Source organism: Tigriopus californicus, chromosome 3 (genome assembly GCF_007210705.1).
Source record: "Tigriopus californicus strain San Diego chromosome 3, Tcal_SD_v2.1, whole genome shotgun sequence".
In the NCBI taxonomy this organism is placed as follows: Eukaryota; Metazoa; Arthropoda; class Copepoda; order Harpacticoida; family Harpacticidae; genus Tigriopus; species Tigriopus californicus.
In genome coordinates, this window is record NC_081442.1 from 13,730,159 (window position 1) to 13,743,590 (window position 13,432).

Here is a 13,432-nt window from a genome sequence, read left to right on the forward strand (position 1 = left end):
TGTAACATCAATGGCGTCTTTTTTCTTGCTCTCTCCTACTTAACTCGTTTTCTTTTCTCAGGGAGTCCAACTGGACATAGAACTGGCTTAATTATAATAACAAGGTGACCAAATCATACGGGGCGAGTAATTTAATTAATCGTGGAGAGAACCGTCTCAACACCATACCTGAAAGGCAAACTCAGGAACAGTGTGGTACCCACAACACTGATAAAGTTTTTTGTGCAAATGCCAAGAATTCTGCTAAAAAATTGTGTTGTTAGTGAAACAAAAGAAACAACTTTTGTAAAATACACTCTCGGAAAATACCTCAGATTATTGGTCTATTCATCCGCCTAAAACCTACAAAAACATAATATTTAAAAAAAAACGTAATCAATAGATGTTGGGTGTAACATTAGTTGTTGTTTCCAACTACAATTTTATCCAACTCCATTGAGCACACGAAAAAACATCACGGTTTCAAAGATTGCCTCTACATCACATTTGACTACAGATTGCTCCGGTTATATCTTAAATTAATTGCCAAGAAATATGAAATTCCTTTGTTTGTCCAAAATAAATATGAAAATATTTCATTGTCTTTGAACCAGATAGAAATGCCTGAAAATAGTGTTTAAAATAGCTAAAACTTACATGAATCAAGCTGCTTAATATTAAATTCTAACAAAATTCTATTGACTTTGAATTTATACGCGCTAGCGATTTTTTTATTCAATTTTGCGAAAAAGGACAAATTTGAAAATTGAACTGTCACATGTATTGTTCAAATATTTTAGGAACAGGATAGGATGGTGTAGCTTTTGGCCCTTAATTAAAATGAATGGCAATTTTACAACATTTGTAAGTTTCAAGTGATATTTTCTGCTACTTTTAGCTTTTAAAGAAATCTTCAAGAAAGTGGAAAAACATTGATTTTTGCCGTATCTTTGAAGAAAACAATAATATGCCTCATAAATAACTTGAAATATAATTAGTTCATTTTTCGATCTCTTAAGGTGTAAAACGCAACTTTCAAGTCGGAATAACTAAGCATCTGCAAAATAGAAGTTTATGAAATTGTAGGTCAGTATTTAACTATGTTACGTTTAATACTAATTAACTACGTTTATGAAATTGATACATTTTAATGTACCTTAAGTAATTTAGCACCTTTATCTGAGCTACTTTTAGACATGTGTATTTCACAAAAGTTTTGTCTCTTTGACAATATATGACATACATGACATTTGACATAGAAGTCTTGCCATTTGAGCCAACACTTAACCAGAAAATATGACCACAGTGGGCAGTGGCTTAAGTAGAAATTGTACAAAGCAGAAAATTGTTTTTTAATTTTCAGGTAAGATTTATTTGATTACCAAGTGTTATGTGTTTAATAGGTGTTTAATAGGGTGACCGTGTAACTCAACCTAGCGGAAAACTCAACCCAGTGGATGGACGAAACTGGCCGGAGATGGAATATTTTCTGATATCAAAATGTGGTCAAGCACAGAGGCGCCCCAGGAGTAGGTGTGTGTTAGGACTCCCGGGTCGTAGCGTGAGTGATTCTCCATTGGCTCAGGATCTGGGCGAGCTCGGAGAATTCACTCGAGTCAGGTCGGATGTTGAAATCAGTTTTCTCCGGATTCCTCACCTTCTGAAGGATGGATGTGAGGTCTGAGACGAGATCATCATAATCCGTGGTGGGCTGATAGTAAACGCCTGTGATGGTGAAGCCTTGGGCGTCCACGGCTATGTGATAAGGATAGGATGAGAGAAGGGTGGGCTCAAAGCGTTTGGTAATATAGAGCTCCAACCCACCGCTGGGCCGACCACGCCCAGCGGGCTTCCTGGCATGAACTACGAAGCTCTGTTTGCCAGGAAAGCAACTCTCGTGTTTCTCCTCGGTGACCCACAACTTGGATAAGAAGTTGAAGGCGTGTCCTCGGATCTTGTTGAGACACCGTCCCGCACCAGCCACTCCCAGCATGTTCGCCCGTCCATGGCAGTTGAGAAAGCAGGCCGACACCGGTTGATTCCCTCCTCTCCGCTTGCTGATCCGCTGTTGCCGCCGATGCTGGTTCCTCGCGATACCGAGTTGTTCAATCCGACCTAGTTGAAAGAGAGATCACTAGTGACATTGAGAGTCGGAAAGGAAGGAAGGGATGATTGGGAAGAGGAAGAGGGTTGGAGGCAGGGTGGGCAATTTTGAGAATTAGCGTGACTTTTGGACACCAAGTGTCCAAAAGTGTCCAAAAGTGTCCAAAAGTGGACAAAAGTGGACAAAGGGTCCAAAGTGGACAAAAGTGGACAAAAGTGGACAAAAGTGGTCAAAAGTGAACAAAAGTGGGCAAAATGTGTCAAAATTAAGTACAATTGTGCAAAGGGGATTGACAAGCAAACACTTTTAAACCCTAAATCATGTTATTTCTTTACCAAATCTAGATGTGAACCAGCAAAAGAATCAGTAATCAATAAAATCTAAGCTTTCTTCAAAGACATAAATATGAAGTAACAACTAGCCTTTTCACTAACGTTTTTAATTTCCAAGATATACACTGACGAAATTCGTTATCTTGATACAATACAGCTTTATAAAGTCAAAACAAATATCTTTATAATATTTTGAATGTTAATAAGTCAAAGCTACACTAAATAATGAGGGCATTTGGTGGCTGGGTAATTTTAACAAAGATTAAAAAAAATTATTTTAAAAAAGCTTAGGAGCTGAATATCAAATATCCAATAATACTTCTCATATTTGTAATATACATAACATATTTATAAGGAGTGCATGAATTACACTTTTATAATACATCTAAAAATTAAGAATATATGTTTCTTTAAGAAACATTGGGGATCTCATTTCCTGACATCAAGCGCATCTTTAAAAGTTAAAAATATGCCTAACAATGTCTCAATTAACTTACTTATGGAAGAAAAACCATAAGTATGAGAAAATATGTCATTATTAGATTTTAGCAATTCGTAAGAAATTCAATTTTTAATATTAGTACTTTTTAAGAAAGAATCCCAAATGACTGATGATTTTAAGTAAAACATTTTGCAAAAAGTTAATAATGTTGAATAAATGAAGCCAGATAACCAGAAAATAATGTTTAGCTATTTTCAGTTTTTGAATCCTTTGCAACAGCTGCATTCTACTAGAGGGAGACTTTGTTCCCTGCTTGCTTTCTAATCTAACGTAAAAAAAAGAGTTAAGAACCTGTCTTTCAAATACCTTTTTTGGGTATGCTAGAGGTATATGGCAAGGTTTTAAAGACTTATCTTGCTCTTGGAACCATCAATGAGCAATTTTTGAAGTAGAGGATAGGTTTCATACAGAATATCCTTTATATTTGTAGTTTTAAAGGTTCGTATTTTTGGACACTTTTGGACACTTTTGTCCACTTTTGTCCACCCTTATTTTTGGACACTTTTGGACACTTTTGGACAGGGGTGGACAAAAGTGTCCAAAAATGAAATGCCCACCCTGGTTGGAGGGCTAGAAGCTCACGTCTTGAAAAAGACATGGGCCGTGGAATATGGGCAGAGGAAGGATTGGAAGGGGAGGTGCATTGAACGGGACATATCACAGATTCATGGGGAGCCACTGTTCGTGGGCGTGGCCCCGCTCACTGGTATCACATTTGGTACTATTTTATCGACTTAAAACCATTAAGACAATATTCTTGTCTTAATAGCGTACGTCCGCTATTTGAGGCGTCAGCTGACTTTTTCTTTTTAGAGGCAACGAAAGTGAATGCAATGGTTTACACTTTTGAGCCCTCCAAAAAAAGGCTATTTAAAGCAATGAATTATTCCTTATCTTACAGGTCCTTCAATGTTCCTTGGATGTACATTGTTGCTTCATTTCCAACCCTTTCCTGCCCAGTGTTTGATATGCTTTAGACAAATCTATGTTATTGAATTCCAATGTCCTTGGCACAATTTTGAAAATGAATTGACAGATGTTTAGCAAGGCATTATCTGCATATTATAAACGTATTATAAACCTCAAACGGCGGACCTCGAACCCAAAATGGGACATACCAAAATATATTGGAAAACTCTGTCATATAATAATCCAATGAGATTGAAACTCGCAATAAAGAATTTTTTTTATAAAGGCAGAGACAATTTTCTTTCCATTTCGAAATACATACGTAGCATGGCAAAATGTCACGAAATGTCTGTTTTCAGAGCAATTTGTAAAAAAATATGAAGATGATTGAAGCATCAATAGCGCCATTTCAACAATGAATGCAAATCCCACTAAAATTGCGTAACAATATCAAATAAACCCTAAGGCTAAATTGCATGCAAAAATGGCAAGAAAATCATAAAACGGGGTACGAAAAATAAATCCAAAATGCTAATAGTTCTTTATGCAAGAGCGCAAGAAAATGCAATTGAAATGTAATGGATTTTTTTGCAATCGATTACATTTTTAAAGCAATTGACACACGGGTTGGACCCAGTGGACAGCTCGACCCATCAGATAACCCAACCCAGTGGACAACTTGACACAGGAGACAGCTCAACTCAGCTTCACGCACCAATCTGTCGTAGTAATTTGAAAGCATGAGGAGTGAAACATCCATGTTGTTGTTGATTCTTTTTTACACATGAATCAATTGTGTTGTCGCCACTTTCTGTTCTACTTTAGTTCACATTCGAAACCAGAAAATGAGTTGGGGAAGGAAAAATTAATCCTCGCGCAGCCTCTTGGTCCCCTACCATTTCTCTGCTGCCTTATATTTCCAATGTGAGAGGGACTCTACTGACAATCAAAAACCATAAATGTCATCACCCGGGCTGTTCAAATGATGCAAATAAAGTTGCAAAAAATACATTGAAAATACGACAAAAGGGCAAAAAATGCAGAGAAATATGCAAAAGTATGCGAAAATGTAGACTACTTTAAATTACTCTCCAATAGTGAAATAATGAAGCAACACAATAATATGGCAAATTAAATTTCAAGAGCATATCAAAAAAGGGTGCTCACACTTTCTCCTTAAATACTCTACTGAATGGTTATACGTAGCAGGCCTTATTTCATTTTTAAAGTGCGCCAGGCAACCAATCCAAAAGGATCAAAGCATAATAAGTTACTACATAAACTCTTAATACTTTACATCCAACAAAAGCAGCTTGCCTTGTGGCAAGACATTTGTGTTTTAGTCGTGCATCCGCTGTGTTGTGCATACAATGAAGTATATTATGTATCATATATCATAACAACAGAAATACATCTTTTCTTTTCACTTACCTGAACTCATTAAGAGGATCAAGATGAGGCGCACGCGGAATGAAATTTCTTCCCAGTTTGACATAATATGAGGAAGGTTGGCATGCCCCAAATAATGGTACTAACTGCTTGTTTGTTAAACATGTTATTTTTGCCTAATTCACCCGTGGAAACTGGCTGCAAGGGTGATGGGCGATGTCTCTCATAAATTGTTGAAAAATGTTCCGCTGATAAAAAAAAATCACCTTTGCAACACTGCAGCCTAACTTGAGAAATTTCCAACATGCAGTAAACACAGGATTGCATTCCAGCCGGTGGGATGGGCGTTGTGGTGTGGAGGCTGCTGTACACATCCAACCTCGTTGGAAATTTTCACAATAAGAAAGAGTAAACCGCGAGAACTCGTTCGATGTCGGTTATAAGAGCAGGTGATGCTGAAACTGGTTTGCTCACTTCTACCCCCATCCATTTTTGAGGAATATAAAACCCTTCATAATGCTCGCATCCTCTCCCTCTTTCTGATTCCATCGTAGCAAAAAAGGTCTTTAGAATGCAAATGATGCAAAAATGTTGGGAAAAAAGGAAAAATATTATGTTTGCATTTTTTGGACAGCCCTCTTCATCACGTTCTTTGAAAAGATTTCCAATAAAGTTCATATCAACTCTGAACAAAATGTATGATGTTTCATTACAAATGGATCAGCTATTATTTTTGTCGAAAGTACCTAACTTTTTAGTCCGAAGTAATCAATTTCGCCTGAAAAGATTCTTGGTTTATTTGTAGCATCTTAGCATAAACAGGCTAAAAAGTCATCCATGAATGTAGAATAAGACGGAACTGGAAAAAGGGCGATGTAGATTCTGTCTCCAAGAAATGGCCTAGCCCAAGGTACATTCAAAAAAAAAACACTGAGGAAGAAACCTTGCGACAGTGAAGCATCCTAATAGGGCAAAGGAAGGAACATGGACAACGAAAGTACCTCCATTGTCAAAAACTTTCTCTGTATCCTTGATGGAAAACAATCAGGCCCCTATCCAGATATATTGGTTGTCATGAACTTAATACGACCAGACTTGATCACAAAGAAAAGTAACCGCATATATGTAAATGAAGGCTTTTTGGCATGCATTCAAAACTTGCCACGGACTTTTGTTCCACCCTGAGTATCACATCTAATCAGTTATAAAACTCAAGACTTGAAATACCTTTTTCCACTATTTGTCTCCAAGACTGATTAGAGTGGTTTCTGATCCTCTGTGTGGGGAGTACAACTTTCCCAAGTATTTGAAGAAACTTATCAATGCTAGCGTTTGTATTTTCCGGGTGAGCTCAGCTACGTAAGTACGAAGAAAGTTCCATCCAATTCGCTCGGATGCCTTAAGCTATTTGGATTTCAAATAGGCATAATCTTCCCTCTATAAGGTCTATCTTTCGAGCTTCAATCAACTTATTCTGCATACATTCTGGTTATCAAAGATGAAACTGAACTTGTTGAACGTTTGTTTTTAATTACAGCGACACAATTCTCATTTTCCGCGAAGAGATTGATAAGCGTTGTCAAATTATCTGCTGATGTGTTTATTGTTTTTACAAAATACTACATAGAGATTGTTGCCATTTCTTAATTCGTGTTAGTGGGTACGAAGGTCAGAGGAAGGAACCATCTCAGCAAATGAAATTGGCCACCACATTGTTCGATATTTTTGATAAGCAGTTGATAAGCAGTCCGGGATCGCATAGTTATCCATCTGTGGATGCGGTTAACGTGTAAAGTTTGCCTGTGAAGAACCTAAGGGAAGGGAATCGAACCAGAGACCTCTCTCAGTATATGAAACTGCTCTGACTACTAAACCATGTCTCCTCTGTTTTCTCCTCCACTTTGCAAACATATTTGAACTTTCGCTCATAGTACCTCTAGGTTTGATGATTGAGATTTGTCTTCAATTGGTTAGGTTACTTTTAACAGCGGTTGGTCGAGTTTGATTTGTGTCAAGCGTGCCCAACTTTGCACAAAATCAATGCCATTGGTCAAAACGAAGTACATTTCCCATGAAGTATTCTGTTTTAATACATTATTTGTCACTTGGTTAACCTATTACAAAGTTAAATTCAATTTTTGATTGACACATTGAAAGTGACCCCATACCTGTTTTAAATTCACAAAAGAACATCCTTAATTGGAGCAAGCAACACGTCATCTCATTATTAGCACTAAGAGTAATTGATTGTTAGCCTCAGGAACCTTGAAATTATTAATATTTCAAGGGGTTTTTGCTACTCGGCCGAGAACCTGTTTTATACCAAATGGGAAGAGTGGTGGTAACACTTCCTCCGCCTCGCGATTTTATGTAAGAATTGACCGTTAGTACATTCCATAATAGCGTGGACACAAGATTGGTCAAGGTTGGCTGTTTCGATGAATGATGCCGTATTCCCTCCGGAGATCGCCTTACGGATACTTTATTCGGATCCAAATATATCCAATAGCCACTGCCGGTAATGATCGTGGTGTTCCAATGAAAAGTGTCAATGTGGGTCCCTGTTTCGGTCTTGGACGCTCGGTTGGACACATGACATCACCTAGGGAATTGAGACAACCGCGTAATGCGAGATTTTGAGAGAAAATGTCGCGCTAAATTACATTCCAACCACAACGAATTCCTGGACGGAACACGGACCAGCCCATCATGCCTCGAGCGGGCCTGCCGCCGACAATGTTAGATCCTTAAGCATGATCAACATGACAATCAAATACCCCAAAGCCAGTGTTCCGTGGCATGGGCGCAATTAAGAAGCCGCCTACAAACAGTGTGCGACTACGTCCACGCTCTCTATGGAGCACAAAAAGTAGTCGTCCACTGTCGTTCCATCCAGTTCCCGGGATCGAGCGCGGACGAGCTCGTTCGTTGGTCTGTGCTCCGTTCCAGCATCATCGGATCCGTCAATCCAAGGACGTTCTTGAGAATTGAGCCTCTCGTGGCTTGAATGCGATCGGTGCGCATTCATTCCCCGTGTTCCCATCCTCTCGTTCATGTTCTCCCTTTTTGTGTGCCGTTCTCTTGGGTCTTTTTCCGTTCTTCCTCCGCTGCTCTTGTTGCTGATGCTGTTGTTGTTGGTGCTGGTGCTCGTGCTGTTGTTCTCTTCCCTACCTCTTTGTTCCGCTTGATCGAGAGTTTTGTATTTTCTTTGATTATCGCTCGAGTGCTTGCTTGCTTGCTTGCTTGCTTGCTTGGCTCTCTTCGGCTTGTCACTCGACTGGCGAGAGTCGTGGAGCAATGAGCCTGGATCTCGACTTGGGCCAAAATTTGGCTATGGATCTACAAATGTTGTCGGAGTGTTCCTCATAGGTGTGGCGGCCTTACCATTATGGCCAGCCCAGAGATTCATTGGCCAAACCAATCATCTCTCCATGATTCAATTAACGAAGAAGGACAGAGCCCCTCGCGTTCGGGCTCGGATCGAGAGGAACTAATCACATTTGTCGTGGAAGGCGTGATCCTCACCATTGTGTCCTCGGTGGGATTGGTGGGGAACTTCATGTCCATCTTTGTGCTCATCCAAGTGAAAAATGTCCAGAAAGCCTTCTCGAACCTTTTGCTCGGGTTGGCCTGTTTTGACACCCTATTTCTGTGGGTGGCCATTCTCGCATTTGGTTTGCCCAATCTCTCTAATTGGTACAAGGAGACCGTGTTCCTGCCCATTATGGCGATTACTTTTGGCCTGTTGCACACTTTCCGAGTGGGATCAGTGTTTGTGACGCTCTCCGTTAACTTTGAACGGTTCTACGCCATTGTATTCCCCCTGAAGCATTTCGGTTGCAAGCGCTACTTATTGCCCGCTTCCATTCTCTTGACCGTGGTGTACAACATCCCCAAATTCTTCGAGATGGAGCTCCATCAAGATAAAGAGACGAACATGTCCTCCATCCAAACCACAGAACTACGACGAAACCCCATGTACATGTCCTTGTACGTGTTCTGGAGCAAATTCATCTTCATTGAGATCATCCCGTACATAATAATTATGATTTGCAATACGTTCATCATCTTCAAGATCACAAAGTCGGCGCGTTTTCGGAACAGCTTCAAGCACAAAGACACGCCGGAAACGAGCATTTTACTCATCACGCGGCGAGGCCGCCCGCGGCTCCGAAAGACCCCCACCATGATGTCCGAGTCCTCCTCGCAGCAGCCTTTCCGTCGCCAAAAAGAGGAGCATAATCTCGGCATCATTCTGATCTCCATGTCCACGCTTTTCATTATTTGCCAGTCGCTCAAGATTATCCCAGATTTGTATGAGTTGATCTGGTGCAATCAGGATCCTGACACTGAGGAGTGCCACTTTAACACGCTCACCTCGGGCATCATTCGGATCTCGCACCTCTTGGTGTGCTTCAATTCCGCAGCAAACTTTGTGGTCTATTACGTCAGTGGGAGAAAATTCCGCAAAGCCTGGCTCGACTTGTACGGGCCGTGCTTTGGCCGCAGACGATCTCGCGGGATGCCCATTGAAATCCCAGCCACCTCGGCTCACACGGGGGATGTGCCCACCATGCTCAGAAAGAACTTTCATCGGAACCATCAACGATTTGCCGACTCGGTCACAAGTACGTTCGGCAAAGATGGTTACGAGGCTGAGACCGGCTTGCTTCGCCGCTCGCCGCTTCAACTCCAGTCAACGCCTCCCAACCGTCGGTCCTCGATCGAGGCCCTCAGGGATTTTCTGATCAAGCCAGTCAAACAGAGATCATGTTTGAATGGTCCGACTGGTTTTGCATTGGCCCAATGGAACAACCATTCAGGATCGAACGTGACAAGTTGCACAGATGTCGTCGAACCCAATGGAAACCCGAACACCAAGCCCAAACAGTCCCAACCGCCACCTAAACGTCCCGATCGCTCTTTCAGCACCAACAATGTAGCAGAGCCAAATCTGAGGATTGAAGAAAACCCATTATTTGATTAATCCAGGCTACCATCCCAAAACGATTTCCCCCATCCCCAGTACGTGCTCGAACTTAGGCCACTTTGGCTTCATCTCCTTTTTCCCTTGATACCTCCAACCAGTATTAACAGAGTAAAAGCACTCGGCAAGGTCGCTGGCCTAAAAGGCCAGGGCGTTCTATTTTTAGTCGAATGAATGTCGAACTCGTACATATTTTTGAGCCATATCCCGAGAGTAGTATATACAGTACGCGCTCGAGTACATTGTGATAAGATTCCAGGTTTATGGACGACGGGTGATTGAAAACAGATACGTCTCTGCGTGGCCAAAATTCTAGTAGAAGATCGATGTATTTAAAGGCTAATAAACGATAGGAATCCCTTGGTATGAAATAATTTGGGAATTGAAAGGGTCACTCCATGTGGACAACAAAATTAGATTGAAGGCGTTTCAAGAAATCAGAAAAGTTTTTTAATGGCATTGGCCATGTGAAAAGACTTAACAAGATGAAATTTCCGCATTCAATTCCAAAATCCACATGAGAGTTCTTCGATGGAACATAAGTAGTGCCTCCCTTGGCGCACCTCCTAAGAGTTATGTGAAACTTAACTCAGTCTATAAAAAATACGATCTTTGATAATGCCATCAAGGTTGTTTTAGAATTACATAAACATGGGTATTCACCAACAAAGGCAAAGTCCCTCTTCCATTGATAGGGCAGCATTCGTGCCAATCTCAGCAAATCCAGATATTTGGAAGACTGGCCCATTGGCTTCTTCCATTTCTGATTCTTCCATAGGAAAAGAGAGACGTAAATTCCTTGGTTCTTAGATCCTTCGGGCTCCGTGTGCAATGAAAAGAAAGAGAATCAATCAAGAGAGAGATATGAGCCCAATAGTGATTGCCTATTCCTACATTGAAAGGCCTGAACTGTTCTCGTACTCTTGGCCAGCTGGTATACTTATCTTTCAGGTTCACAAACCTCGATTCGTAGCTCCATGAACCAGTCTAATGTGGACAGGGATAGGCTAAGGTCAAAAATTGACATTTAGGAATCAACAACATCGCCACAATGACATGTTTCAATTTTTATACTTATCCCACCACTGGATGAAAAGCTATGCTCTCTCAGAGCTTAGTACATTACAGAACACAAAATGAATGAGGTAACCTTCTTCTGATAATTGATTACCACAAACGGGTAACCTCGGTCATTCTGTGAAGAGTTTTGGAGCAAGCTTTGAGAGGGCATAATTTTTGATACAGTTGTTCAATCAAGCTGAAACTTCATAAATGTAATCATAATACACGAAGATCAGATTTTATTTCAAGGACAGTGCAGCAAATTTGCCAAGTTCCAAAATATTAATTGTCGATCTGAGCATCCCCGTCCAGAAGCCAGTAGTTCATCAGGAATAAGTTTTGGTGGCAGTAAAGGGTAAAAAGTGGTACTACCAAATACAAACAAAGGAGTGAATATGATTAGAGTCAGGGATATGTTGGCCTTTGGTAGGTTTGTGTGTTGTTTCATGATAAACCTCTTAAAAAGCCTTGGATTTTTTTGGAGTTCAGGATTGAATCCAAACTGCTGAAGATTGTATTCTCAGAAGTAATCAATGACTTAGCAAAAAATCTCAATGACAAATTAAAGTGAGAAAAAAATGTTGTTTTCATGTGAAACTGAAATCGAATTTGCTTGAGGCTTCAGAGAAGCCAAAGATATGAACCGAGGCCCATTTTTGACGCTCCTAGCTCAGTCGAAAGACCAATATTGAGCACTTCTTTTGTTTACTTGGGCAGCTAGGTTCTTTGAGTATAGTCCTTGGAGCTAAACTTGTGGTCGACTTGTACAGGTTATTCAACTAACAATTTAGCTGCATAAGTAATTTTAAATAAAACAAAATATGGACGAATTCAAAAACACACGTCTAAGTTGCGCAATCCCGAACAATACATGGAAATCAATGCCACAATTCCTCCAGCGAATTTGAAAACAAATTCGAAACGTTCGAATCTTAAACATTTTAAATCGAGCCAGGGCACAGTCAACATGTAATTTTATTCGTCTAACATGTTCGACTTTTTTGATTGTACATGGAAAATTATGGTTGATCTATGAAAGAACCAATAATCATCTCCGATAATAGGTGGCTTATTGGCTTATTGTTGGCTTATGTTTTAGAATCTTGATTTTTCTAGTCGGTAACATTATTGATACTAAGGTACAAGATGGCTTTTGACACACAAGCTAATCCATACCTCTTTAAAAAAGAGGCCGCAGCATTGGGATGAAAACCGGTTAGCGCAGCCCTCTCGAATTTCTGCTCGAAGTACCAATAACATTTTTGTCCGAGTCTTTTAATGATATACATGATTCTCAATAAAGACCGCTTTTGAACTGTGTAAAAAAATACATTAAATGTCAAGGAGAGGTGAGACGCATTTTGTGCTCAATACCTTTTTCTCATTCGCTTTGTCCATTCACTTTCATTACAACATAGGTGTTAACCTTCAATGTTTTGAGTTGTTGCTATAGCCCTCTTACGCTGCACGAAATATGGTTTACGTTCTAAATTTCACAGGGCGCTTTGTTAGTCAGACTCTACCAAATAAAGGGCCGATTGGGCCGATTCCTCTTTATTGAACTGCAATGCGCGTGGGTTTGTTTTTGGCTAATTCTATCGAAATCTTATTATAATTAGTGACCTGGGTCACATAATGTCCGGAAAAGAAATCGCTTTCATGGCGTATCAACAAGTTTATATATGGTGCATTTAGACGACAATTGTTATGACACATATTGTGGTCACATACGGCTTTCACAAGACATATTCTCGAACACATGGCCACATATTTGATTTGGAACCTGCTCCAATTTTCTGGGATATGTGAAACAATTCTCAGGCAAGGTCAGGGCTCAACGCAAGATTAAGCGTGACCTTAAGGATACAATTGCAATCGGTATTTTTTACGATCCTCAATCCTGTTTGGGGTGAAATTATTTAATGACTAAAATTCAAGTTTGAATGTGTTCAAAGAAACGGCATTTGCGAGATATGTTGGAAATTTGAAGAAACAAAATGCATTTTGACAGAACTTTGAGTGGTCAGATATGGTCTCCCTTGGAGTTTAACAATTGACCGACACAGAACTTCCATTTAAACCAGAATGGCAAGCGATAAAATAAATCAGATGCTTTGCATTTACCAAACAAGTTTATTTTTAGTACAAGAAAAGTGAAACAATTTACC

General features: G+C 40.0%; 1 protein-coding gene across 1 annotated transcript; it reads left to right on the plus strand.

Annotated features, from left to right (window-relative positions):
• The first annotated feature begins 8,603 nt into the window (after nucleotides 1-8,603).
• On the plus strand, nucleotides 8,604-10,202 carry LOC131878183 (FMRFamide receptor-like). The gene has a single exon (XM_059224097.1). The coding sequence runs from the start codon at nucleotides 8,604-8,606 to the stop codon at nucleotides 10,200-10,202; it is 1,599 nt and encodes a 532-aa protein (XP_059080080.1).
• Nucleotides 10,203-13,432: the final 3,230 nt, after the last annotated feature.

Excerpts from the sequence above, each read along its gene's own strand:
- LOC131878183 (XM_059224097.1), top strand. The coding sequence starts at position 8,604 with ATGGCCAGCCCAGAGATTCATTGGCCAAACCAATCATCTCTCCATGAT.